General features: G+C 36.8%; 3 protein-coding genes across 11 annotated transcripts in view; 1 reads left to right on the top strand and 2 right to left on the bottom strand.

Moving 5' to 3' along the window:
* Nucleotides 1-1,188: 1,188 nt before the first annotated feature.
* Nucleotides 1,189-15,662, bottom strand: AK6 (adenylate kinase 6). Of its 2 annotated transcripts, none has more exons than XM_024578491.3 (5): nt 15,545-15,662; nt 13,583-13,675; nt 4,103-4,161; nt 3,850-3,995; nt 1,189-1,490 (listed from the first exon to the last, which is right to left on the bottom strand). In XM_024578491.3, the coding sequence occupies exons 1-5, from the start codon at nt 15,567-15,569 to the stop codon at nt 1,298-1,300; spliced, it is 516 nt and encodes a 171-aa protein (XP_024434259.1). In that variant the 5' UTR covers nt 15,570-15,662; the 3' UTR covers nt 1,189-1,297. The 2 variants fall into 2 exon arrangements, with proteins under 2 accessions (XP_024434259.1, XP_024434258.1); XM_024578490.4 differs by lacking the exon at nt 15,545-15,662 and adding an exon at nt 15,365-15,497.
* TAF9 (TATA-box binding protein associated factor 9) lies at nt 11,513-15,410 on the bottom strand. Of its 2 annotated transcripts, none has more exons than XM_024578489.3 (3): nt 15,365-15,410; nt 13,583-13,675; nt 11,513-12,552 (listed from the first exon to the last, which is right to left on the bottom strand). In XM_024578489.3, the coding sequence occupies exon 3, from the start codon at nt 12,533-12,535 to the stop codon at nt 11,741-11,743; it is 795 nt and encodes a 264-aa protein (XP_024434257.2). In that variant the 5' UTR covers nt 12,536-12,552; nt 13,583-13,675; nt 15,365-15,410; the 3' UTR covers nt 11,513-11,740. The 2 variants fall into 2 exon arrangements, with proteins under 2 accessions (XP_024434257.2, XP_053768984.1); XM_053913009.1 differs by lacking the exon at nt 15,365-15,410 and adding an exon at nt 15,068-15,113.
* RAD17 (RAD17 checkpoint clamp loader component) overlaps nt 15,586-26,347 on the top strand; it is a 32,010-nt gene continuing 21,248 nt past the window's right edge. For 3 of the 7 annotated variants that reach the window (XM_045186249.2, XM_024578488.3, XM_045186252.2), the window contains exons 1-9: nt 15,719-16,186; nt 17,201-17,304; nt 18,984-19,241; nt 19,715-19,798; nt 21,604-21,763; nt 23,542-23,678; nt 24,135-24,187; nt 24,272-24,397; nt 24,488-24,557. In XM_045186249.2, coding sequence (XP_045042184.2) covers nt 17,263-17,304; nt 18,984-19,241; nt 19,715-19,798; nt 21,604-21,763; nt 23,542-23,678; nt 24,135-24,187; nt 24,272-24,397; nt 24,488-24,557 — 930 coding nt within the window. In that variant the 5' untranslated portion in view covers nt 15,719-16,186; nt 17,201-17,262. The other 4 variants (XM_045186247.2, XM_053912978.1, XM_045186248.2 and 1 more) reach the window with 4 other exon arrangements.

Here is a 26,347-nt window from a genome sequence, read left to right as displayed (position 1 = left end):
GTAGAGAAATTAGATCCCTAGTACATGGAATGTACTGTAATGTAAAGTAATGCAGCTACTTTGGAAAACAGTTTGGCATTTCTTCAAAAAGTTAAACTCAGTTGCAGTATAACCCAGCAATTTCCCTCCTAGATATATACCCAAGAAAATTGAAAGAGTAAATCCAGAAAAGACTTTTACACAAATATCCATAATTCACAAGTGGATACAATCCAATTGTGGAACTCATGAATGGATAAACAAAATGTGGTATAGCCATACAGTGGAATATTATTCCACCATAACAAGGAATGGGGTACTGATACAGGCTGTACCATGGGTGGCCTTAAAAACATTATGCTAAGTAATAGAAGCCAGACACAAAAGGCCTCACACTGCATAATTCTATCTATATGTGATGCCCAGAATATGCAAATATATACAGACCAAGATTAGTAAGAGCAAGGGGTTAGGAGAAGGGAAGAATGGAAAGTGACTGCTAATGGGTACAGGACTTCTTTTGGGTGGGGTGATGAAAATGTTACAGAATTAGTGGTGATGGTTGCAGTCTTTTGAATATGATAAAAAAAAAAACAGTGGGTCGTCCCCTTTAAAATGGTCAGTTTTATGATTTGTGAACTATATCTGAATTTTTAAAAAAGGATAGGGAGGTGGGTAGACTCTGAGATGGTATAATCTCCAAATATATTAAGTGAAAAGATACAGAATAGTGTACATGGTATGCTAGCACAGGCTTAAGAAAATATGTAACACACACAGTATGCAGACATAAAATACCTGAAAAGAAATATAGGAAACAGTATTTCCTAAAGGGAAGGAATGTGCAGTAATTGAAGAACAAGGGTGGCCTAGAAGGGAAACTTACCTTTTCAGTGTAACCTTTTGTACATTTTGAGTTTTATAGAGTGTATTACCACTCTCCCCAGCCTTTTTTAGAGGAAATGGAAACTCTGATGTTTTATTTTGAGACTTCAGTTCTAAGGGATCATGTTCATTTTCTCCTGTAATAAGCTTAAAATACATCCATCCACACATTTGTTCAGGTTTATTTATTCTTTAGCAACTGAAGCATTAAATGATGATAGTTTTTATTGTTTTTAATATCATTATATTCATTGTACTTGAGATTGTTTAACTTTCTCAAAGAAAAAAGAAACCCAAACATAAAGCTTTATACTATCCACCTACTAGTTCTGCAGCACAATTTTAATTAAAAAGTTTTACTGATAATTGGACAATTTATATGATGTGGGCAGAGAAATATTAAGAGTGATTCTAAAGTGGCCAGACTTGTAAGTCAAGAGCTCTGATCTTTGATCCATTGCTCAACCCACTTCAATATCTCATTGATATTATTCTCTAGATCTTCTGGCTTATCGCTGCGCAGCTGATGCACTATTTCATTCTTGTAGGATGCTAATGCTTCTTCATAAAGAACTTGAAAAATTTCACACTGAATATTATTTGTCAGTTTCTTCTCATTGTAACCCCTAGAAGGCAGAGAGGAGATAAGCAAACAAATTGGAGTTTTAGGAAACATGCCAGAAACTGGAGACTGAGGAATACACAAAAAGTCAGGCAAAAATACTTCTTGTGTTCTCTTAACCTGTAGAAATGGACTAGCACCTATAAATGAGGGGCTTGACAAGAGGGTTAAACCAAGGATCAATGTTTAGGTTTGTCTGAAATTTTTCCTCCTGACATTTTTGTTAGGCTCTCAGTTAGCAAACATATCTACCTATCTCAAGCCAGATTCTGAGCTATGAGATAAAATAAGAAGTCTATAGTTATAGTCCTAAATTTTAAAAAGAATTAGAGCAGTTATAATATAAACAGATAAAACAAGTAGATAGCATATAAAATGAAATGCATATAATTGAAATAATATACACTAATTGAGTACTTGATCACCTACATGTATCTCTACCAATTCCAAAGACATTGAAAAAAATAAACAAGTAATCTTTAGGCAGATATGTAAATTAGCCAATGAATTAGCTAGTAAAAATATTTTAAAATTCTGCCCTGGTTGGGTAGCTCAGTCGATTTACAGCGTTGTCCCAATATACCAAGATTGCGGGTTCAATCTCTAGTCAGGGCACAAAAATGAAGCAACCAATGAATGCATAAATAAATGGAAGAGCAATCTGATTTCTCTCTCTCTCAAATCAATAAACATATCCTCAGGTGAGGAGAAAAAAAAATCAAAATTAAATGAAACTACTTAAAAGGTGATTAATTTTATGAAAAGACAACCTACAGAATGGGAGAAAATGTTTGCAAATCACATATCTGATAAATAATATATAGTCCATGCAATGAAATTTTATTTGGCAATAAAAAAACAAATGAAGTACTGGTACGTGCTGATATCCTACATGAACTTTGAAAACATCACACTAAGTAAAAAAAGCCAGACACAAAAGGCTACATATTGTATGATTTAATTTATATGAAATGGCCAGAATAGGCAAATTTACAGGGATAGAAAGTAAATTAAATTACTGGTTGCCTAGGGCTGGGAGAGTGACAGAAAATGGAGAGTGACTGCTAATGGGTATGGATTTTCTTTGGGTGGGTGGGGGGATGATGAACATTTTCGAAAACTAGTAGTAGTAATGGGTGCACACCTCTGTGAATATACTAAAAATCATTGAATTATAAACTTCAGATGAGTGAATTGGATGGTATGTGAATTTATCACAATAGAGCTGTTTTTTAAAAAGTAGTTACTTTATTATAACTTTTTCAATGGCTACAAATAAAAAAGACTACCTCTCATCATTTTTTCAAACCTTAGTCTTTGGCTATTTACAAAAAACTAATTTTTTCTTTGCCCTGGCTGGTGTGACTCAGTGGATTGAGCAGCGGCCTGTGAACCAAAGGGTCGCCAGTAGGGGGTGTGTGATGGGCAACCACACACTGACGTTTCTCTCCCTCTCTCTCCCTCCCTTCCCCTCTGTCTAAAAGTAAAATAAATAAAATCTTTAAAAAGAAAACAAAAAAACAGTAGTTTTTAAATAGAATTCTAAAAAATTGTCTTGTTTGGGAAAAAAGCCTATGTATTATATGGCTCTTTATTACTTCTTTGTTCAAATACTTTTAATGGCTTTGCACTGCCTAGAGAAAAATGATGAAAGTCTCAGGTCTTGTCCCAACCTCACCTTCCCTATATGTCCGCTACTGTACTCCTTCGTGCAAGGATTTTGCAAGTATCCCATCCGATGGTAGTTAGTCAGAGCTGACTTGGTGAGAACCACAAATTCTGAATCTGACCTTAGGCAAATTTCTGGAGTTTTCTTTCCTGAGACTGCCCTCTAAATTCCTCCTAGCACCCACATCTTCCCACAGCTTGAATCAAAAGGCAGTGGAAAAATGCTTCCTCAAAAATCTATCTTTTTTGGTTATTCTGGAGTGTGACACTCTCTTGGAGGCACTAACTCAAATATATTTTAAAGATTGTGAAATGTTGATTTATCTTGTTAGTTTTTCATAAGCTTTCCCATTCCTCTTATAAGGATAATTTGGGTAATGTTCACTCAATAGCAAAGACTATGTTATTGGTTTGGCTGTTTTCCTAGCAAGATTTTACTTTAAGGAAAAAGCATATTAAATAGGGTTGCTCTATAGTACATTTTACTTAAACTCTCAGTTGAGATATTTATTTACACTGTTATACAAATGCCTGTGTCATACAAAATACACCTTTTTCTTTTAGATTCAGAATGTCAGTCCATGCAGACTTGGTTCTTAAGTAGAGACCAAATAAAGTAGTCACAATGGCCAATATCTGAATCTGAAAACAAGTTTATATGATACTTTAAGAATTCATTGTATTTCCTTTCTTACCTGGTTTCAAGTCTTTTGTACAATATACTGTTATCTGTTTGCAGTACAAAAACTCTATGAAACCAGCGTTCAGGGAAGAAGTTACAACCATGGTAATCAACAATAATTCCACCTTCACTCATTTGGTTTTCTAACTCATCCACTACCTATAAGAAAGGTGGAGAGAAGAAAAAGATGAATGATTTTTTAAAAAATATCAACTTTCCTATTAAATTTTTTAAAATTTATACTTTATTTAAAAAATTGTACTTACTCTATCTTCATCTAAAACAGGGCAATTATACTCTTCATCATAGCCATCATATAACTGCCCTGAAAAAGATATACATTGGCGTGTTAAAGTAGTATTTTCAAAGTAACTTTCCGTAATAGTCAATTAATTCTAGGCTTTAGGAAGGGAAATAAATCATCAATGACTCTTTTAGAGACAAGGGAGGGCACTAACACAATAGATGTCACATGGATACAGTGAACAATACTAGTAAGTTAGAATTTTGTCTAGAGGGAAGCTTGGATGGCCACATATATGAAACTGTTTTAGCTATCAAAATAGAAATCAACTAAAGAATTAATAATAGCTAATTTTTGAATTTGTGGACTACTAGAAGAGAACAGTATTAATTTTGGTGACCTACAGATTAGTGGGAAGAGGTGACACATGGATAGAAACTCTCATACACATTAACAGAAGATTGTTTCAAACTTATTAGACAAAGGATATGGAACTTATTAAAGATAACAAGTTCTCAATTCCAGGAGTGAACCCTCTTGTCACTGAGGTCACATCTTCATGGGGTGTGGGGAAGGAGAGGCAGTATCAAGATGCTCCTGAACAGCATCTTTATTTCTAGATTACCAACATCTCCATAATCAAGGGTTAATTGTCCTATTTCATAAGGCAAAACAAGAATGATGGGCAGTTCTCCTGGCTGGTGTGGCTCAGTAGATTGAGTGCCAGCCTGTGAACCAAAAGGTTGCTGGTTCGATTCCCAATCAGGGCACTTGCCTGGGTTGTAGGCCAGGTCTCCGGTAAGGGGCACACAAGAGGCAACCACACATTGATGTTTCCCACCCTCTCTTTCTCCCTCCTTTTCCCTCTGTCTAAAATAAATAAATAAAATCTTTAAAAAAAAAAGAATGATGGACAGTTCTAAATAAGGCAGATTTAAATCTAACATAAGCCCTGGCTGGGTAGCTCGGTTGGTTAGAGCTGTCTCCACACAACAAGGTTGAGGGTTCACCTCCCAGTCAGGGCACGTACAAGAATCAACCAATAAATGCATAAATAAATGGAACAACAAATTGATGTTTCTTTCTCTGTAAAATCAATAAATAAAAATTAAAAGAAAAAGAAATAAGCCCTAGCCGGTGTGTCTCAGTTGGTTGGGCATCGTCCCACAAACAAAAGGTTACAGTTTTGATTCCCAGTCAGGGCCCATGTCGTTCGGGGTGCTTACAAGAGGCAACTGATCTATGATTCTCTCTCTCTTTCTCCCTCCCCCTTTCTCTACAAAGAAATAAAATATTTTAAAAATAAAATAACTAATTAAAATGTTAAACCTCTGTTCAATGAAAAATTACATAAGTTATAAAAAATAAAAATAAGACTGGGAGAAATATTTTGTAGTAGGACAAAGGATTGAAATGTAGATTATATAAAGACCATAAAAATCAAGATAAAAATAAGTAGCTTAACAAAGAGTAAGACCTCATACAGGACGCAAAAGATAAAACATACATGAAAAAAATGTACTTTCCCAGTTGTTAAAGGGGTACAAAGTAAAGTGAGCCTTTATATGCCTGTTATGATACTTAGGTATGTACATAGAAAGTAAATCAACTCTGAACATGTATGTTAAAAATAATTTTAAAAATTTTTTAAAGAAAAATACACTCATTCAGATTTCCTCTATCATTTAATTTCTAATCAGAAAAAGACTGTAATGATTAAAAATGTTCAACAAAAGGGAAAGTTAAATCTTGATATAACAACTTGATGAAATACTACATAATTAAATAAAGTTCAAGAAATAAATATTAGGCAGTCTGCCCTGGCTGGTATGGCTCAGTTGGTTGGAGCGTCATCCCATAACCAAAAAGCTGCGGGTTTGATATCTGGTCAGAGAACATACTTAGGTTGTAGATTCGACCCTGGGTCCGGGTATGTACAGAAGGCAACAAATCAATGCTTCTTTCTCACATTGATATTTCTCTCTCCCTTCCTCTCTCTAAAAGCAAGGGAAAAGCCCTGGCTAGTGTGGCTCAGTGACTTGAGCACTGGCCTAGGAACCAAAGGGTTGCTGGCTTGATTCCCAGTTAGGGCACATGCCTGGGTTGTGGCATGTTTATTTTATTTAATGAAATAAAATAAAATAAAATAATAGCAAGGGAAAAAATGTCCTTGAGTGAGGATAAAAACAATTATTTTTAAAAAGATTTTATTTATTTTTAGAGAGGGGAAGGGAGGGAGAGAGAGAGAGAAACATCAATGTGTGGTTGCCTCTCGTGCACCCCCTTCTGGGGACCTGGCCTGCACCCCAGGCGTGTGCCCTGACTGGGAATCGAACTGGCAACCCTTTGGTTTGCAGGCCGGCACTCAAGCCACTGAGCCATACCAGCCAGAGCAAAAAAGTTAAAGAAACCTATATAATTTTATTAATCAATGTCACCTTAATAATTTCAGTTAAAAATCATTTTGATTTGTAAAAAAGAGTTGGAAGGAAGCAAATCTCCAGCAGCATGGATACCACATCAAAGCTACTGCAGAATTTTGGGTGACTGATGATTATAACTTGTACCATAGGAAATGAAGAGACATGAATGGATTCTAAACTTTATTCTAAATTTCCAAAAAACAGAAAAATGTATACTTCAGAAAAGTTTCAACCAGAGATCAAATTTATAGTTGTCTATACATAGAATCTTTATCTAGCAAACATGAAAAGGCTTGCTTTGATTAAATTACCAAAGCTTAAAAAATTATTGAATTTTCTAAACAAAGTTTTATAACTTACTTAAAGATGTATTTCTTGCAGAAAAAAAAAATACTGATTGTGGAGCTAGAGTTGAAGGGCTAAGTTCTTACCTTAAAAGATCTTCCTAGCTGTCATTTGTCAAGCTATAAAATCATGTTTACTTTTACTGCCATTCTATACACTACATTTTACTACATTTATACACTATGTGAAAGGTGTTTTTTGAAGATATTGGGATGCTAGTTATCTATTTTGATACTATTGCCAATATTTAAGACATTTCCAGACATCTTCCCTTTGGGAACATATTTACCTCAATCCAGGAAACTTATTAAGTACAAGACATTAATTGGTTTAGAAGGATAGAGTGTTTTGAAACTTGGCCTTTTATGTAGAGAAGAGAGCAATAAATTCTGCTTAGAGAAGTTTACACCAAAGATGTGACATTTGAGTTGGGCTTTTTAAAGAGTTGTTTTTAAGGCAGGTAAGGGCATCTACATGTAAGGAAATGACATTTTTGAAGCCATGGAGGTGGAAAATTCCTAGTGTGATGAGAAAGAGTAGTGCACTGTGGGCAGACTGAAGGGAACATAGCGGACAGTGGCTGCAGGTAAGGCTGAGGGTAGAGAGGCGAGTTCATAATCTCCTATACTTAAGGAGGGTGGATGACCTTTATCAGTAACAAGCAAGTCATGTTATTCCCAGTCCTCATTTTTAAGAAATTTACTTATTTGAAAGAGAAACATTCATTTATTGTTCCACTTATTTATGCATTCACTGGTTGGTTCTTGTATGTGCCCTGACTGGAGATCAAACCTGCCACCTGGGCACATCGGAATGATGGTCTAACCAACTGAGCTACTCAGCCAGGGTCCCACTGTCTGTTTTTTAAAGGACATGATGGCATAGAGGAGGAAGGTAAGAGATACTGAAGGAGATTCGGCACAAATGGTCTTGAGAATGGATTAGGGGCACCACAGGAACCCACCAGGTGTTTCAGGAATAGGATAGTAGTCTACAGGGATTTTTCAAACTATCAAGATTTAAAGGCCAAATGATCCATGTAGTGTGTTGGTGTGTTTGTATATGTGGGGGATAGGAATCAGGAATGGGCAAGGAGAGTCAGGGATAACTTCAGAGCATGTGCTTTTTAAACATGCTAATTTGGAAATGTCTGGGTACTATCCAGATGGCTACCTTTAGGTGTCTAGAAATTGGGCTGTTAGTCATAAAGAGTCATCAGTAAAAGGGAGTGGCCAGTCCTGAGTGAATGAGATTACTAGAGAGGAGAATTACTAGATTTCTGCTGTGAAATCATGAAGGAAAGAGGTCTGTGGTGGGAGGGAGAGGATCAGATGCAAAGACTGGGAGAGAACAGTATTGCAGAGCAAATGGAGAGTCGTTTCAAAGGCTTTCAGTGGAAGAAAAAGATGGAACACAAAAGAGATTAGAGCAAGGATGGTAAACTTCTGGAAAGGACAAGACAATAAATACTTCAGGCTTTGTAAGTCAATCTTCAGCTAGTGGGTGGATCCTATAAAAACAGCAGCAGTTTGCCCACTGCTAGGTTAGAAACAGATCAAGATAACAAGTGTTGAGGGTTCAGCTATGCTTTACAACTTCTATTTGAAATGGATCCAATGTCAACATAATATTACTTTGTCTGGACCTACAGAGGCTAGGAACCTTGAGGCTTCAGACTAAAAAAATGGTGGCAGGAAAATTAAGGATGCTGGTAAATGTAATTAAATGATTGCATATTGGAAAGGATTATCAAGTGAGGAGGAATCTGAGACTGGAAGAATAGGGATTGTTGGGAACCACCCTGCCTGATTTCAGAAGCTGTAACTGCCACCCCCCCCCCCGGCCCCCCCATGGCTAAGGCTGAGTGAGAGACCTTGGGACCATAAGCCACCTAGGAAACAAAGCTTAACTCCCTGGCAGTGGCACATCTCTGTCCCTTTTTACTTCACCCTGCTTGGCCTTGGGTGGATGACTGGTCAGCCAATGATGGGTAAGATTCCTCAAGGGAGGGACAGCCTAAGACGGGCATGGTCACAAAGGGGCCCTCAGGGAAGGGCTTGGGGGGCTATAGAAAAAGGGGTGATGGACCCTCGCCTCTCAGCTTTGACATAGCCTGAGCCCTCATTTTGTCTGCAAGAAGTCTCCTAATCTCTTGGCTGCCTTACTTCCTCTGCCTGGTATAAGCCTGAAACAATGACAGAGGGTGGTGCAGTCCTGTGCTGGAAAGGGCAGATTCCCTGGGGCGATCAGGCCTAAGAAAGAATGCGTAATATCCTGTGAAACCTGCTTTGCTAAGAATGTCCTCAGTTTTCTGATAAGGGTCCAAGCATGAAATGAGTTTGTTTCCCAAAGTTTAAAGCCCTTTAGCTAACAGACCCTGACTCAGAATAAGCCCTCCTAGATCTTTGAATATTATCTATTGTTTGATCCTTACTGCCTGACAATGATCAATGAGCTTTACATATATTCCTGTGCAAATTGAACCCAATAAAAGCCCACTGAGGAAAAGGCTGGGGTGGGTGTGGGGGGCTCTGCAGGCAAAGCTGCCCCATAAGGGATAAGAAAAGCATTCTTAGTCACAGAATGTTTAGGACTCCCGACAGTTTTGTTAACGTTAATTTCCCAACTAATTTTTTCTGCCTGGGTTCCAAGTGACATAAGGGTCTCTAAAATACAGCTGGTGCTTGAACAATGCAGGGATTAGGGGGACTAACCTCCCACAAACTCAAAAATCCATGTATAACTAGTCAGCCCTCCACATAAACTGATTTCCAACCACGGAGTTGAAATGTGCATGTCAATAGAAAAACCCATGTATAAAGGAACCTGTGTAATTCAAACCCATGTTGTTCAAGGGTCAACTACAATACAGCAATTCAATATGATTATTAGGATGGCTACAGACACCCATTTAGACATTTGTTTAAAAACCATTTTTCTTTAAAGTCTCATTTGTAGCAGAGCTTCTCAACCTCAACTACTACCAACATTTTAAGCTTGATAATTCTGTTATGGGAGTGGAAGGTGTAAACTGTGGGATGTTCAGAATCACTGCCCTCTACACATCAGATGTCACTAGCAATTCCCCAAACCTGAGCTGTGACAATGAAAAATGTCCCCAGAAATTGTCAAATGTCCCCTAAAGGGCATAATCACCCTTACCTGAGAACCACTACTTTATAGATGACTGCGTGGTTTTCCTTATATCACCATTTGAAAAAAAATAAGAGGCTGGATGTCTCAGAATATTTTCTAATGAGAATCTCAGATACATTCAAGTGGCATTAAGAAAAAAATCTAGTACATTATGAGAAATCTTACAAGGTACCTCATCTAACACCACATCAAGTCAGACCAGACATCTTTTATGTGGCATTATACGAGGGAAACATACTTTCCCTTTAAGGATTAAATTTTATCATATCAATAAAATGGTTGAGACCACACACCATTAGGTGGACACACAACTGGCTAAAATGGTGTGAATACAAGTAGGAGAGGACCCAATGGTTCTAGCGTTACCGTTCCTCGAAATGCTATTCATGATAGATTATATAGCAACTTCATGAAGTTTAGACATGTTAAATTGAGTAGGTGAGATTAGAACTGGAAGACAGGACTGAAAATGACTATTGTGACTCTGAAATCACTTGCCAAAAACTGTCAAGTTCAACAGGCAAAGAAACAAAACCAGATGTCACATTAAGTATAAAATGAAGACTTTCTAGCTATGTACAATAGCAAATAACAAACTGAGTTTTATTAACTATAATTTAAATGCCAGACCTGGATTAAAAATAAAAGTGAGAGAGTGACTTATATGAAGAATATGGCATGTTGTCCTGGCTGGTGTAGCTCTGTGGACTGAGTGTGGGCCTCGAAACCAAAGGGTTGCCTGTTCAATTCCAAGTCAGGGCACATGCCAGGGTTGTGGGCCAGGTCCCCAGTAGGGGATGCATGAGAGGCAACCACACATTGATGTTTCTCTCCCTCCCCTTCTCTCTGAAGAATGTGTGTGTGTGTATGAGGGATATATACACATACATATGGCAAGCAAAAATGCAGAGAACTGGCCTGCAAAAGGGATACTGAAAAAAATTTTCTTTAATTTATTTGAGACAAAGGGAGGAAGGGACAAACAGCAATTTGTTGTTCACTTATTTATGCATTCATTGGTTGATTCTTTCATGTTCCCTGACCAGGGACTGAACCGGGGAGGGAACTCAACCTTGGCATATTGGGACAACACGCTAAGAAAGTTACCTGCCCAGAACTAAAAATTTTAAAGTGTAGAGATACTGGGAGACACATAAGGGTTCATAAATAAAACTAAAGGGATAGAAAAACTGGACCTAGGAAGAACTTGGGCAATTGAGGAAGATAAATCCAAACAGATGAGGATTCACTATGAATAAAAGTCCTGATCCACTGCTCTCTCCAAAAAGGAAACATGGTTATACTTCAGTAATTTGAGAGAATGGCCCGTAAGAATGACTTACACACCAGAGATGACACTATGATTTAAATATCTGAAGACATTAGAGATAACATTCTACTGGTAATGAATAGACTGCAACAATTGAAGTTGTTACAATATTATTCCTGTTGGTGATGAGGGGTAAAATAGCTTCTAAAATGTAATTGCCAAAGTACAAACAATCAAATCAATGAATAGCAACTTTATTTCTTACACTGAAAGGCTAATGAAAAACCATTAGGAATTCTATTAAAGAAAATACAATATCTCAATTAAAAACTATGATAACTATATTTACTCATTAAATACTATTTAAGTTTTCTAAAACACAACTTGAAAACACCCAGCATGCATGTTTAATCTTAGTACAGTGGATTCAATATCAAGTATACATGGTATATGCATCAAAGCTGGATTACAAATTATCATAATCATCATCATCATCATCGTCATCATCATCTTCTTCACGTTTTCGTTTCAATGCATTTGATGATTCACTGGCAGTATTTTGTGATGACACCATATTAGTGGTAATAAGAATGTTTTTGGACCCAATTAATGATGGATTAATCAGAACATTCTGAACTGCTGATGTTGCAGGAATTGATGCTTTTACAGCTGGGGACTGCGAAGTAGGCATCTGTACCGTAAACCTTTGCCCTGTGAGGGACATTGGAGTCCCTACTTTAGTTGAAACTGACATGGTTTGTGGGGTTGGTGTGCCAAGTGTGGGAGTACTTGGTCTGCTAGTAACTGAACCAACACTTAACCGTGGAACTGTTATTCTTCCTGCAGAAGTAGCTGCCTTTTTTTGTAAGGACTTAAGTCTATAGTTTGGAGCAGTCAAGCAATATCTATCAGGTGGCAATCTAGGGCCTGAATATGGCTTGATCAATGGCAAAGGAGTTTGATTTCTTTGCCTTGCAATATCTAATAAAAAATCTCTTGGGGGAGGAGAGGTGAAAGACTGGTCAGCACGGCACTGGATTGCCAAACGCACATCGTCTGCATCAACAGTGGCTTTTTTAGCATGGCTTGAATAAATTTTCGCATCATCTAGAATTGTGGTCACATATCGGAAGGCAAACTCCAACATCTGATTTATAACTCTTGGTTCGTATTCTGTAATCCCCATATCCTTCAGGATTTGTGCCATCATCTGTGCATCTTTCGGCATGCTCTTGGGAGAAGCCATCTTGCCAGACTCCATGATATCCGGTGATCAGACTTTAGGTTATTTAAAAAAAATATGTACATTAGATCAAACCTGAAATAGTTACTTTAGTAGCAACTGTCAGGAACTTAAAAAAAATTTTTTTAATGTTGATTTAAAAAAATATTTCAACTTAGAAAAATGTTAAATGTTTTTAATTTTAATGAGGCATACTTAAAGTTCCCTTTACCTAAATTTATTGAGTTTCTACCCTGTACAAATCATTATAGAATATAAACAGTTGAAGACACAATAAGGGAATGATACAGACTGGGGTAAACAAGGTAAAGTAAGAAAGAACATGTATCATTTCAGAATATGTGCAATTTCATACAGACATGCAACTATTAAATTAATCTAGGAAAATATCGTAAGATAATCATGTCCTACTACCTGAGTTCAGAATACTCTTTCCTTCCAGTGAGATCAATATAAGCAGTTCCATAGACAGGCCTGGACTCACCTGAACCTTTACGTGTTCACCCATCTCAAAACATTCCTCCCTCTTCCTAATATTCAAATTCTACCTATCTTAAGTCCAATCAATCTCTTCATGAAAACCTCCCAATTATTATTATCCACAAGAACTGCTAGCCAATTGGGGGGCAATGTAATGGTCAAAATAACTAGGACACAGCTTTAGACACTTACTATAGTGGCACCTTGGTACTCATTGTTACTGGTAATTTGTTGTGGAACTTGTGATGAGTGCCAAAAATGACGAGTACCAAACGACAAAGCATTTTCTTCTGCAGGTTGGCATCGTGACTCATACAAGTTCTAGCAAGTGCAATGAGTCCCAAGCAGGCAATGAGTGCCGCAACATTTTTTTCGGGTTAAAATGCAACGAGTACAGGGTTTGATGAGTTCTGAAACTGACAAGCACTGAGGTATGACTGTACTTTCTATTATTCTGGGTCCCCAACACAGCATAAATTCCTTAACGGCAATCTTCCTCTGCTTTTTGTACCCTCTCACAGTATAGTACTAACACTCCATTATCTCTCTCTCTCTTTTTAAAAACAACCCCAAAATGTTCCTTACCTTCTTGAGCTAAATCCCCCACATTAACGTATTTCAGTCCTGATCTTGATGCAAGTTCTTTGCCCAGTGTTGTTTTTCCAACCCCTGGTGTACCTGTAAGACAAGCCACAAAAAATACTGTTCATGAAATACTTACTGGGATTTAGTCACCTGCCTGCCCTGCTTAATATTTCTTAACAATTGAAATGAAAAGTTTTGTAATTAGCGACACTATTTGAATTAACATACCCAAAGCCTGTTGGATGTCAGACTCTTACCCAGTGTATCTGATTCTGCCAGAAGTGGGGCTTGGGCAATTCTGATACCAATTCACAGACCTCTTGCCACCACTATGGAGATTCCCAGAGTAAAACTATCTCAAATTATTATTATCTAATTTAAAAAAAATTAATAAACTGTTCATGGAAAAGATTAAGCAGTATAAAAAACAAATCTCATTTCCTCTAAGGACTCCCCATAGTCTTCCTTATAAACAAGATTCTTGAAGTCCTATGCATATGTGTTTGTGTAAATGTTCACACATATGTACATCCCATAGCATACTGTGTATCGATATATAATGTGCATATATACATATGTACACATACTGTACATTCCCTTGTACATAAATGGCAGTACTACACAGTTCACTTTCCCTTTTTAATATCTACTGGATTTCAAGATCATCAAATGCATAATTTTCAGCTGCTCAAGTTTAATGCCACTGAATAAAACTCAATCATTATGACCCACGATAACAAGAATAAATCATCTCTATACACAAGACAATAACATCTACCTTAAGTTTCCCTATAACACACCACGTTTGAATCCTGGACACACCATTATTTTCAATAAAATACTCACAAATTTTTGACAACATGGCTTAATATTAAAAAAACCAAGACATTGACTACCCCAGTCAATTTCGATGTACAATTTTCCCCTTAAGGAATCTTAAAGGCTAAATATTAATTTGTTGGAATTAATTTGCAGCTCTCAGACACAGACAAAAATTGTGCGCGACCAACAAGCTTATGTTTTCTTAAACGATAAAAACTTTATAGCTCTCCCCCCCAAAATAGCATCTCCGTTATGCGGCATTTTAGTGCCCCTCACACATAACAGGCTCCCCTGAGTGTGGAGCCAAAGAACCAGAAGGACCCCACGGGAACTTCACATCTCTGTACGAGAAATGGCCAGATGTACATAGGAAATAGGCTTGTTTTCTTCTTGGAACAAAAAAAGTCTCTAATACTAACTCAACAAACAAACATTGCAAATTAATCACCGTACGCCACAAACAACCGAACTCTCACCGAAAGCTGACTCTCACATACAAAGGAAAAATGAAAGACCGCCCACTAAGGCCTAAAAAACAGGCGTCCGCGGGTAACAGATCTACTAATGTGACCTCTCTAAAACCCAAAGACAAGCCAGCAAGATAAAGAAGTCAACATCCACGTTGCAAACAAAAACCTGGTTTAAAAAGATTAGTCAGCTTGCCAGAAAGGGGAGCCGGGCGGGTCTGCGCCTCTCCACCGCGCCGAGCAGCCGCCAGCAGGACGGAGTTTCGCAGCCCCGCCCCTCCCCCCTCCCCCTCCCCCCCTCCCCCTCCCCCCTCCCCCACGGTCGCAAGGGCCTGGTCTGGGGACCTGAGAACTGCCACTCCACGCGGCCCTCGACTGGCCTCGGAACAAAGCACTGAGCGCTCCCCGTTAGGACGTATGCTCTAGGGTCCAGACAACTCGGCGCCCAGACGGGACCCACTGTCCAGCCCCGCCCCAGCGCGCCCGCCCTAACCGGTGAGGAGGATGTTCGGCAGCAACATGGTCGTCACCGGGACGGCTCTGCAAACCAAGGGCTCTAAACACAACCGGAAGGGGCCGGATGGGACGGACCATGGCAAGCGCCTTTGGCCTCAGAGGCCGCGCACCACGCTCTTGACCCATCTTTGCTTTCCAGTCACTAACCCTTGGTTACCTGGCCTAGTATGACGCACTTTCATTACAGGGTCTGAGGCAGGGAAATGGAGGGGAAACCACGATTCGAGTCAGGCAATGCGCTGGACGCCTAAGTCATCCTCTCTTTTGGTTGCCCCCGCCCTTCGGGCTGTGTCGCGGAAGCGCCGATGAGTGTGGAAAGTCCCAGGTAGGTGGGACCTCCGGGAGGCTCGGCGCTGAGCCCAGGTAGGGCCTGGTGGCTGCGTTTCCACCTGTGGCAGAGCCTGTGCTCCTCCGTCCTCTCCGCCCACGAGGGCACGCAGCTCTCGGCAAGTAAGGCCGCTGCGGTTGTGGCTGTGATGTCTGTATCTGTCCTATTGACGTGAGTGCATTTCTGCGGCCACGCCTTCCCGGGCTGCGGTTGCTCTTCCTCCCCACCTGCCCTAGCCATTTGGAAATGAGAAGGGTGGGGGCGCAGACCTCTGGCCTGGAGCGGGGGCACGCGAGCCTATCTCGGCTCTCCGCTGATTAGCCGCCCGACATTGCACGACTGTCTGAGCTCATACCCTGTGCAGTGTGCAGGGTGCTGTGGGTCTGCTAGAAATATTCTCGAAGTTCTCTTCTGACGTCTCATTTCTGGAACGTGGCATCATCAGGGGCCGTTACCTGCTTTCTCAAGGAGGTAATTGTCATTGTCTAAGAATGACTTGGGAGTTCTTACCCTAACAGCCTGCGCCTTTTATTTTGACCTGCCAGCTATATTTACTCAAATAGGTGTTTTTTCCACCTATGTACCTCTTTGAAACTCCAAACAAAGACTTCCTTAATCGCAAACGATTTGTATGTGTACGATTTTTTTCTAGTGTGTGGAAGTACACATTGTGTGTGCTTCCAAACTGTAAGAGTCCAATGTACGTTCTAATTTATGCGTTTGTAGACGGTTCCCTCTGGCTAACTTAAAATCGGTGAATTTACTTGTTTGTATAAACACTGAAGAATTTTGAAAGTCAGGAAAGAGTGCTGTCAAAAATTTCCTAATATGTTTAAATAAGGAAACCAGTTATAGGAAAAATTTACAGTAAGATTAAAGTCTTCAGAGTCAGTGATAAATTTGAATTCATTGTATAGAGGGTACATTTTTTTTTTAATTTTGGCAATGAAAAGCTTCACCTGATTTAAAATGAGGGAATTTTAATTTTCCATATAAAAACTGCACAAATAATATTGTCTAATTTTTCTTAATAACAAAAGGTACAAAAATATGTGGTTTTTCTGTTTAATTGAGTTGGTATGAAATATTTTATAATACCATGAATCAGATTACTTGACACAGGTTATAGTCATTAAAATTAAATTTATTTTAGCATTTTGATACTTGCATCTATGTTTATTATGTTCTTTCTCACAGGTCTTGAGTGTTAACATTATGCTTTTGATTATATCATAAATATTAATTGCTAGCCTTATCACAGTTTTTTTCCTTAAAAATTGTTTTTTATTGATTTGCTAGCTAGAAACATCGATTTGTTTGTTGTTCCACTCAGTTATGCATTCGTTGGTTGATACTTGTATGTACCCTTATGGGAGATCAGGCCCGCAACCTTGGCTATCAGGGAGATGCTGTAACGCGCTGACCTACCTGGCCAGGGTCTCAGTTTTTTCTTAATTGAGAATTTTTTTCCTTTTTGTTTCCTAGGTGAATTATACTTTAACATACTACAGGTTGTATGCTATGGATGGGAACTATTAAAGTTTATAATGTCAAAAACTTTTCTTAGACGAAAGGTATCTTCCACAAAGGTATGATACACTAAAATGGTCATATAATTGCCCCAAAAGATTTACATTTTTGTACATGTTCTTAATGATTTATTACTGCTATCAGTGTAATGGTGCCCAATATCTGTTGTAATTAGTGATCTAAAAAGTCTAATAATATGTTGTCAAACAACTATACTGAAAGTACAACCTTAATTTTGAAAAAATATTTACAATCCAGTCACAAAGAAAAGACTGAACACTCTAGAATTAAAGAGCAATAGAAGAAAAGAAATGTGATTTGTAGTGGTGTTAAACTTTATCAACAAGCCCTGCCTCTTAGAAATCATAAGGTTCAGTGAAGTAGTTCTCAGCAAGGTTAGGAGCCAAAGTAGGATGAAGGTCAGACTGTATCATATTCATATTCAAAGAGCTGCTTTCCTAGTGGTTGATGTGGTTTTAAAAAAAAATTAATTTATTATTTTTATTTTTTAGATTTTATTTATTTACTTTTAGGTGGGGGAGGAAAGGGGAGAGAGAGAGAAACATCAGTGTGTGGTTACCTCTTGTACACCCCCAACTGGGGACCTGGCCAGCACCCCAGGCATGTGCCCTGACTGGGAATCCAACTGGCGACCTTTCTGTTCTCATGAGCCACACCAGCCAGAGCTGATTTATCTTTGATCTTAAGTATGTGATTTAACTTTGCTGTTTCTCTCTCTCTTTTTTTCAGTAAATGGGAGTCTACATTTATGTCAGCATTAATGCCATAAAATGTGTATGTAACATGTAAATCAGAATTGCTATCAAAAGGATTACTATAACATAATTTGTATGTACTCTTAAAAATAGAGGAAAGGGACCAAAATTATAGTAATAGTGACAGTCTTTTGAAGAGGAGGAAATGAGTCAGGTAGCTATGACTGAAATTTTTTCCCAGAGCTTTCATTTCTTCATCCATGCTGATAACATTTCTAACTCTCTGTGCTTAAAAGAGGAGTGAATATTATCAAGTCATAATTACAAATTATTCATAGTATCAGGATTCTTAAATTATATCCTCACAAAATCTTAAAGCTAATAGGGATTGTTTTGCTGTATGAAAAGTAGTGTGTTAAACTGGTTAAGGTTGAAGTATTACTCTTCTCACTGTTGTACATGGTTAAAGTAATATTTCTCTATTTTGTTTTGCTTTTTTTGATAGGTACTTTAAATATTTATGTTTCAGTCCTATATGAGTTTTAAAATAATCAGACTACTCTTTATCCTGGGAAGATTACATTAATAAAAACAATTAAATTTGTATTCTATATTCCTTTATATGGTATTCATCATTACCATGGTCAAGTAGACAAGTATGCATTGAACTTACTGTAAAGTACAAAAATAACTAATACATATGGAGTCATTTTTTTTCTTTTTTATTCTCACCCAAGGATATATTTTTTAATTGATTTTTAGAGAGAAAGAGAGACATCTATGGGTTGCTTCCTGTATGTGCCCCAACTGGGGATGGAACCCGCAACCTTTTCGGTGTATGGAACAATGCTCCAACTAACTGAGCCACCTGGCCAGGGCTGGAATCAGTTTTACTTAAAGAGCTAACTTTTGAGATTTTTATTTTAAATATTACAAATATGCAATTTTTTTTTAACAAGAGTAATTAAATAGGGAATGGATGCAAAAAATGTAATAGTATTTATGTGATTTTTTTTTTTCAGGTAACAGATTGGGTAGACCCATCATTTGATGACTTTTCAGAGAGTACAAGCATCTCTGCTATTGCTGCCACATCATTAAGTGTGAATAACTCCAGTCGTAGAAGAAAGAACGTGCCTTCCACAGTAGAAAGTAGCACATTTCCAACTAGGAAAAGAGGAACACTGTCTTCCTCACAACAGATATATGCTCTAGAAAATTCAAAAAAATACCTGTCTGAAAATGAACCATGGGTGGATAAATACAAACCAGAAACTCAGGTACTAAATAGCATGCAAACATAATTTTATTTCAGGAAGGAGAAGGATGTGCATTTTTAGGTTATTATTCATAAAATCTTTCCAAATGAATTGGAAAAAAACAATAATTTCAGGGTTTTTATTTTATATCCCAAGGCTCAGAGTTTTCTCAACAGTTACTCTGAAGTGGTACCATTGGTTGCCTTAGATTAAATTTAACATGAATGTAGAATTGATCTGTTTATTTTATCTATTTATTTATTTGTTGCTAAATGTAATCCCCTTCCCATTTATTCCACTCCCAAAATATATTACAAGATTTTTAAAAATTTTATAATTCCAAACCTCAAATTTTCAAATAATGGCATCAGTTCTTAAGTGTAATCAGCCTTTTTTATCAGGTTCATTGTTTGCTAGTTTTAAAATGTTTAGTTTAATCTGTGCTGATAAAACCATTGAGTTAAAATGTTTTATTTTAAACTTGAAATTTTTAGCATGAACTTGCCGTGCACAAAAAGAAAATTGAAGAAGTTGAAACATGGTTAAAAGCTGAAGTCTTAGAGAGGCAAACAAAACAGGTAAATAAAATAATTTTAAACATTTAACACCAAATATTTCTCTGTCTTATCAGTGGTTATGAGAAGTTAAACTTTTATGATGATTTTATTCAAATAAATCCAGGTCACTAGCCATGGAAAGCTTTCTTATCTTACGACTTTTGGCCACGCTAAAAGGTTCTGAGACTTTTGAGTTTTCCCTGTACTTTTATACTCCTTTTCACTCTTATGTACTGTCATTAACATAAAGCACAGTAAACCAGTTCAGGTGTTGGTATATCTCACACTGAAGTAAACAGGCAAATTACATATTAGTTTTTGTACTAAATATAGCCTAAAACAGTCATTATGCATTTTTGTTGATGTTTTTTGTTTCACTTCCTAATACCACAATTACTCTCAGCCCCCAAGCTAGAATATTATTCTCTCTCTTTTTAAAAATTTTTCTAATTTTGACATTCTTCAAACATAAACATAGAGTGGTAAATTAATATATGGAGTCGAATTGAACAGTTTTGTAAGAATACTTTGTAAGTCATGGTGTGTATTTTATATTGTATCACATCAGGAAATATGTCTGGTTCTGTTTTTGACGTGAAGTTTGATCACTAGATTAAGGAAGTGTTAGTCAAAAATCTTCATTATAAAGCAGTTTTTTGTCTCAACTGGCACATAATCTATGGGGAGGTACTTTGGCAACAGGTAAGTGTCCAGCTCCCTAGCAATCTTTCACCTAAGTACTTTAGAATCCATTTTCTGTCTGTCTTGTATGTGTTTTAACACTAAACCAAAGGGTTAGATCCAAAAGCTAGACATGAATCAAAAGAGCATCTGTTGCCATTGGAAGCAACTGAAACACTAACTGTTTCATCTCAATTAAAGGGCATGATTTTTTTTTAAGAATTTATTTATTTATTTTTAGAGAGGTGGGAGGGGTGGAGAGTGAAAGAAACATCAATATGTGGCTGCCTCTCGCGTGCCCCCTGGGGACCTGGCCTGCACCCAACTGGGAATCAAACAGGCAACCCCTTGGTTTGCAGACTCATGTTCAATCCACTGAGCTACACCAGCCAGGGCAGGCATGATTTTTTAAAATCAGATTTACTGTGTGAGGGAATATTATTGGGACCTACAATCTCTAGTTTCTTTAGAGTCCTGTCTTCTAAATATGTTTCTTAGTGTACATTTAAAAAAAATTTTTCTTTGTTACTCAATTACAGTTGTGTGCCTTTTCTCCCCATCCCTCCACCCCACCCCAGCTGAACCCCCCTCCCTCCCCCACTTAGTGTACATTTAAAAAAAAATTAATATCCAAACTTTTTCCCATTTGAATATTATACTTGTATAACATTAAAATATATAATCCAAAGAGTTCTGTGTTAAGATCGAATTTTATGAGTTCAAGTAACCTCAAAATATTTGTTTCAAATGTTACCTCCTTAATCCAACTGAGGTTTAGTTGTTTTAATTTGGCTACTAAGTAGTCCTTGGGAGGGGCGTAATGTAAAAATTGAAGAATTAGTAGAAGCTACACTTCAAGGTCAGGAAATAAGATTATTTTATTTTATCTAAAGCTGGTTTGCTCCAGCTAGCATTATTGTGAAATGTAGTCTGCTTATATCCAACATTCAGTAAATATTTATAGAATTAATTGGCATTTAGAAAGATTCTAACATAATGATTTTGTTAGAATTCCAATGATTTTGATTCTTAATGTTTGTGTTTGGTTTTAGAATGGATCTATTTTATTAATAACAGGGCCTCCTGGGTGTGGAAATGATTTCAAATGATTTTGATTCTTAATTGATGTTTGTGTTTGGTTTTAGGGTGGATCTATTTTATTAATAACAGGGCCTCCTGGGTGTGGAAAAACAACAACTATAAAAATACTATCAAAGGAGCATGGTATTCAAGTACAAGAGTGGATTAATCCGGCTTTACCACAGTTCCAAAAAGATGATTTCAAGGAGATCATGTTTAATTATGGTAAGGTTTGTTATGAAGGTAATGGAAATACTGGAAAAGCCTGTGCTTAATTCAAGGACATTTGAAACAAACTCCCCAACCATATCCTTAAGATTCCTTTTTGGTATATGTTTTATAGACAAAGGTGTATATTGACTCTCCTATACTAGATTGGCATCTGCTCACTGCCAGCTGCTTTACAAAGTCACAGTAGCGATCAAATGAAACTATATGAGAGCATTTTCTCCCATATGTCCTAGTTTTCAGAGAGAAGTAATTTCAGGAGAAGGAAAGGAACCAGGTCTCCAGTAAAAGAGAAGGGATTCTTTGAGGATTACGTCTTAACTGTTTTGTTAGATAACAAGCTAATCTCTTTCTATTACTTATGTATTTTTTTTCAGGCGCAGGCTAGAAAATTAAACTGTATAAATAAAATCTTTTTGTTCTAAATAAATCAAGCTTTAAGAAATATTAAAGGAGTTTGTCTCCAAACAAGAGGGGAGCTTAGATCAGACCTGTGTGAATCAAATCTAATCAAAGCAAAAGGCAAGACTGTCTTTGGAATTGGGAAGGAGGCCTTAAGACAAAAACCCAAAGATAATAATGGTACCACCCCTTGCTGGTGTGGCTCTGGATTGAGCTCCAGCCTGTGAACCAAAAGGTTGCTGGTTCGATTCCCAGTTAGGACACATGCCTGGGTTGTGTGAGAGGCAACCACACATTGATGTTTCTCTCCCTGTCTTTCTCCCTCTCTCTAAAAATAAGTAAAATCTTCAAAAGTATTACTGTTTTAAAAAAAAATAATGTACCAATTTAAAGATGTGGTATATAATCATTTCACATGTTTTCTTGAATACTCTAGCACAATCATTTTTAGCTTTCATAGTTTTCTTATTGTTACTATAACTAAATTAGGGGTAGCCAAATCCCTTAGGCCACTTTGAAGTGAAAGGAGTTCTATAGAAGGAAAATTTTATTGTTTTTTAATTTTTTAATTTTTTTATTTTAAAGATTTTATGTATTTATTTTTAGAGAGAAAGGAGGGAGAGAGGGAGAGAAACAGCAGTGTGGTTTACTCTCATGCACCCCCTACTGGGGACCTGGCCTACAACCCAGGCATGTGTCCCAACTGGGAATCGAACCAGCAACCTTTTGGTTCATAGGCCAGCACTCAATCCACTGAGCCACACCAGCCAGAGGAAGGACAGTTTTATTTTAATGTGGAATATTCTTCAAGAATCCCTTCTCTGGGATTTTCTTTAATGTGCTCTGTGCATATTATATCCTTAATATGCACAGTCTTTATGTTACTAGTATCCTGAATTCCTAAAATTGTACTGCTTTTTAAACAGGAACATTACATTTGAAAATATTTAGCAAGTCTTCTATATGAAAAAACAGGTCTTCTGTATGGAGAATTTCCCTTATCCCCAAGTTCACTAATCAGTCATTCTACTTTTGTTGTTAAACTTTTATTATTGAAAATATTCTATTTATATAGTCACACACTCATTAGGAGAGTCTTCATTGTGTACGCAAAGTCCTAAGTACTTTTACCATTTGTGTGGAATGACAGCTGTGTTCTCAAGTGCGTTGACTCCACAGCGCATTCACTGGTGTGCAACAACTCCTGATGTTTGTGACTCTTGCCTTTTGAAATGGATATCCTGTTTTAGATTTGAACAGTCTGTAGTATTGTGAGCTCTTCTTGCATGGGTATTCATTGATGTATATGTATATATGTGTAACATTGATGTATATATAAGTTGTTGAAAAAGGTTAAATATGTTACCTTCCAGAATCAAGCTTCCATGTATTTCCCTATCAGTCTCAGATAGCAGTTTTTAAAGAGTTTCTACTGAGAGCAACAAAATATAACAAACTACAAATGGTTGGAGATGATCTGAGAACTGATAAGAAGATAATTCTGGTTGAGGTAGGTACAACTTTTGAAAACCTCCAGTAGTAACTGTAGAGTAAACAATTGTAAGATATATTTTGTATTAATACTGGTAAAACATAACATAAAGCTTTAAGATAGCAGAAACCTAAAAACCTATTCAGTTAACTTGAATAGAGTAGCTTTAGGTTAATGGCCTTTAAAAATTTAATGGCTTAAGTATAGAAAAGCAAAGTAAATAATTGGAAAATGATGTCTTAGTGAAAATACTCTCAACTAGTAATCAACCTAGGAAGTTAATGTGAAAATTGGGTTTCCCATTGTTGGATATTACTGTTGAGGATATCAGCTATTTCATATTCCCTTTCTATAAAAGTTTTGGCTACAATACATTGAATAGATAGCATTTTTCCTGTCTTGGTAAATATAAATCTGAAAATAAATTTACATGGGAATAAAACTGAACAGGTACTTATCATGTATTTTCAATAGGATTTACCTAACCAGTTTTATCGAGATTCTCATACTTTACATGAAGTTCTAAGGTGAGTTTCAGTGAAGCTTTCTAAAATTTCAAATTAAATGGTAAGTGGCTTAAATTTTAACATTGCTATATTTTGTTATTTTAGGACATATGTACAGATTGGTCGATGTCCTCTAATATTTATAATCTCTGACAGTCTCAGTGGAGATAATAATCAAAGGTTACTGTTTCCCAAAGAAATTCAAGAAGAGTGTGCTATATCAAATATTAGGTAAGAATGAACTTTCTGCTTAAAATGTTAATGTACACATTATATTTTTAGTTAATCATTTAACCATTTTCTTGTATAAAACTTCGACAGTTTCAACCCTGTGGCACCAACAATTATGATGAAATTTCTTAATCGAATAGTGACAATAGAAGCTAATAAGGTAAGTTTCTTATGAACTCATTAATTTGAATCTTTTTAAAGAGTTTATTTATTTTTAGAGAGAGGAGAAAGGAAGGAGAAAGAGAGAGAGAGAGAAACATCAATGTGAGAAAGAAACATAGATTGGTTATTTCTCGTATGCACCCTGACCTGCGACCAAACTCGCAATCCAGGCACGTGCCCTGACTGGGAATCAAACTGGCAACCTTTTGCTTTGCTGGACGACAGCCAGCCAACTGAGCCACACTGGTCAGGGCTTGAATCTTACATTGTAATTATACAAAACCAAACTTAAGAGGTATTATGTAAACTTGAGTTGGAGACACATACTATTTCAGTTTTTAGAATTAAAAAATTTTATTACACTTATAAGGGATGTCATTTTGGAAAATGTAGGAACTACCAGTTTTAAAAATCCTTCACCTTTTCTACTATTAAACTTAGCTTTCTCTTTAACATTGAGGGCAATTTCCCTTTGTTTACCTTAGTGTTCTAAGTAGTGTCTACAATCAAGAAATTGTTTCCTGGCATCTAGGTACATTAGTCATCAACATTCCAACTCTGCTTTTATCCTGTTGACACTTTTTTTTGTGTGTGTGGTTAAAAAACACATAACAGCCCTGGCTGGGTAGCTCAGTTGGTTGGATGGTCATCTAGGTATGCCAAGGTTGGGGGTTTGATCTCCCACCAGGGCACAGCCAATGCATGCATAAATAAGGGAACAAATCAGTGTTTCTCTATCTCTCTCTCTCTCCCCCTTCCCCTCTCTCTCTAAAATCAATACATTTTTTAAAAAAATCACGTAATAAAGTTTACCGCGTCAATACTTTTTTTTCTAGCTTTATTAAGATATAATTGATAAAACATTACATAAGTTTAAGGTTATACACATGTTGATTTGATACACTTATTGTATTGCAAAATGATTGCTACTGTGGCATTATTTAACAACTCCATCCCATTATGTAATTACCTTTTTTTTTTTTTGTAGTGAGAGCATTTTCCAATATATAATACATTGTTATATTGTTGTTAACTATACCATCTTACGCATTTTTAAGTGTATATAGTTCAGTAGTGTGGGCATACTAGCATTGTTGTGAAACAGCTGCTGTCACTTTTAATACGTCATTTTTTCTATCTTTCACATCAAGGTGATGTTGAAATAAATAGCTGGAACTTCTCCTACCGGCATGGTTCTAGATCTTACATGAAACATTGTTTTTTTTCCACTGCTGGGGTCAAAGGCATTGAAGGAAATCTCTAAGGGAGGGGTTGTTTTGAAGATTAAACAAAATAATATGTGTGTGTAGAGCACTTAGCTGAATAAATAATAACTTTTAATATTGAAAAATTAGAAACAAAGTCCAATAATGATGCAGTTACATGGGTGAGCTATTATATGTTAGTGTTTTGAGAATATTTGGTGATATTGGAAAATACAATTTAATGTCAAGTTAAAAATGACAAGGTGTAAACTTATATGATAATGCTAACAGTAGAAATGACTTCAGCCCTGTCAGGGACTATGCAAAGTATTTATATACTTGATCTTATTAAACCTCACCACAACCATACAAAATTGGTACCTTATCCCTATTTTACAGGTAAGGAAACTGAGCTTTGGTGGAAATAACTTGCATAATATCCTGCAACTGTTAAGTATCAGATGGGTTTGAAATTTTGCTCTGACTCCAATTTATTGTGCTAAAACAAAACAGTTGTCAGTAACAACAAAGTGTGTGTGTGTGTGTGTGTGTGTATGTATGTATACATACATATATATATAAA

The sequence above is a fragment of the Desmodus rotundus genome, chromosome 1 (genome assembly GCF_022682495.2).
Source record: "Desmodus rotundus isolate HL8 chromosome 1, HLdesRot8A.1, whole genome shotgun sequence".
NCBI classification, from domain to species: Eukaryota; Metazoa; Chordata; class Mammalia; order Chiroptera; family Phyllostomidae; genus Desmodus; species Desmodus rotundus.
Note: the sequence above shows the minus strand (reverse complement) of the source record. Positions and strands in the feature narration are given on the sequence as shown.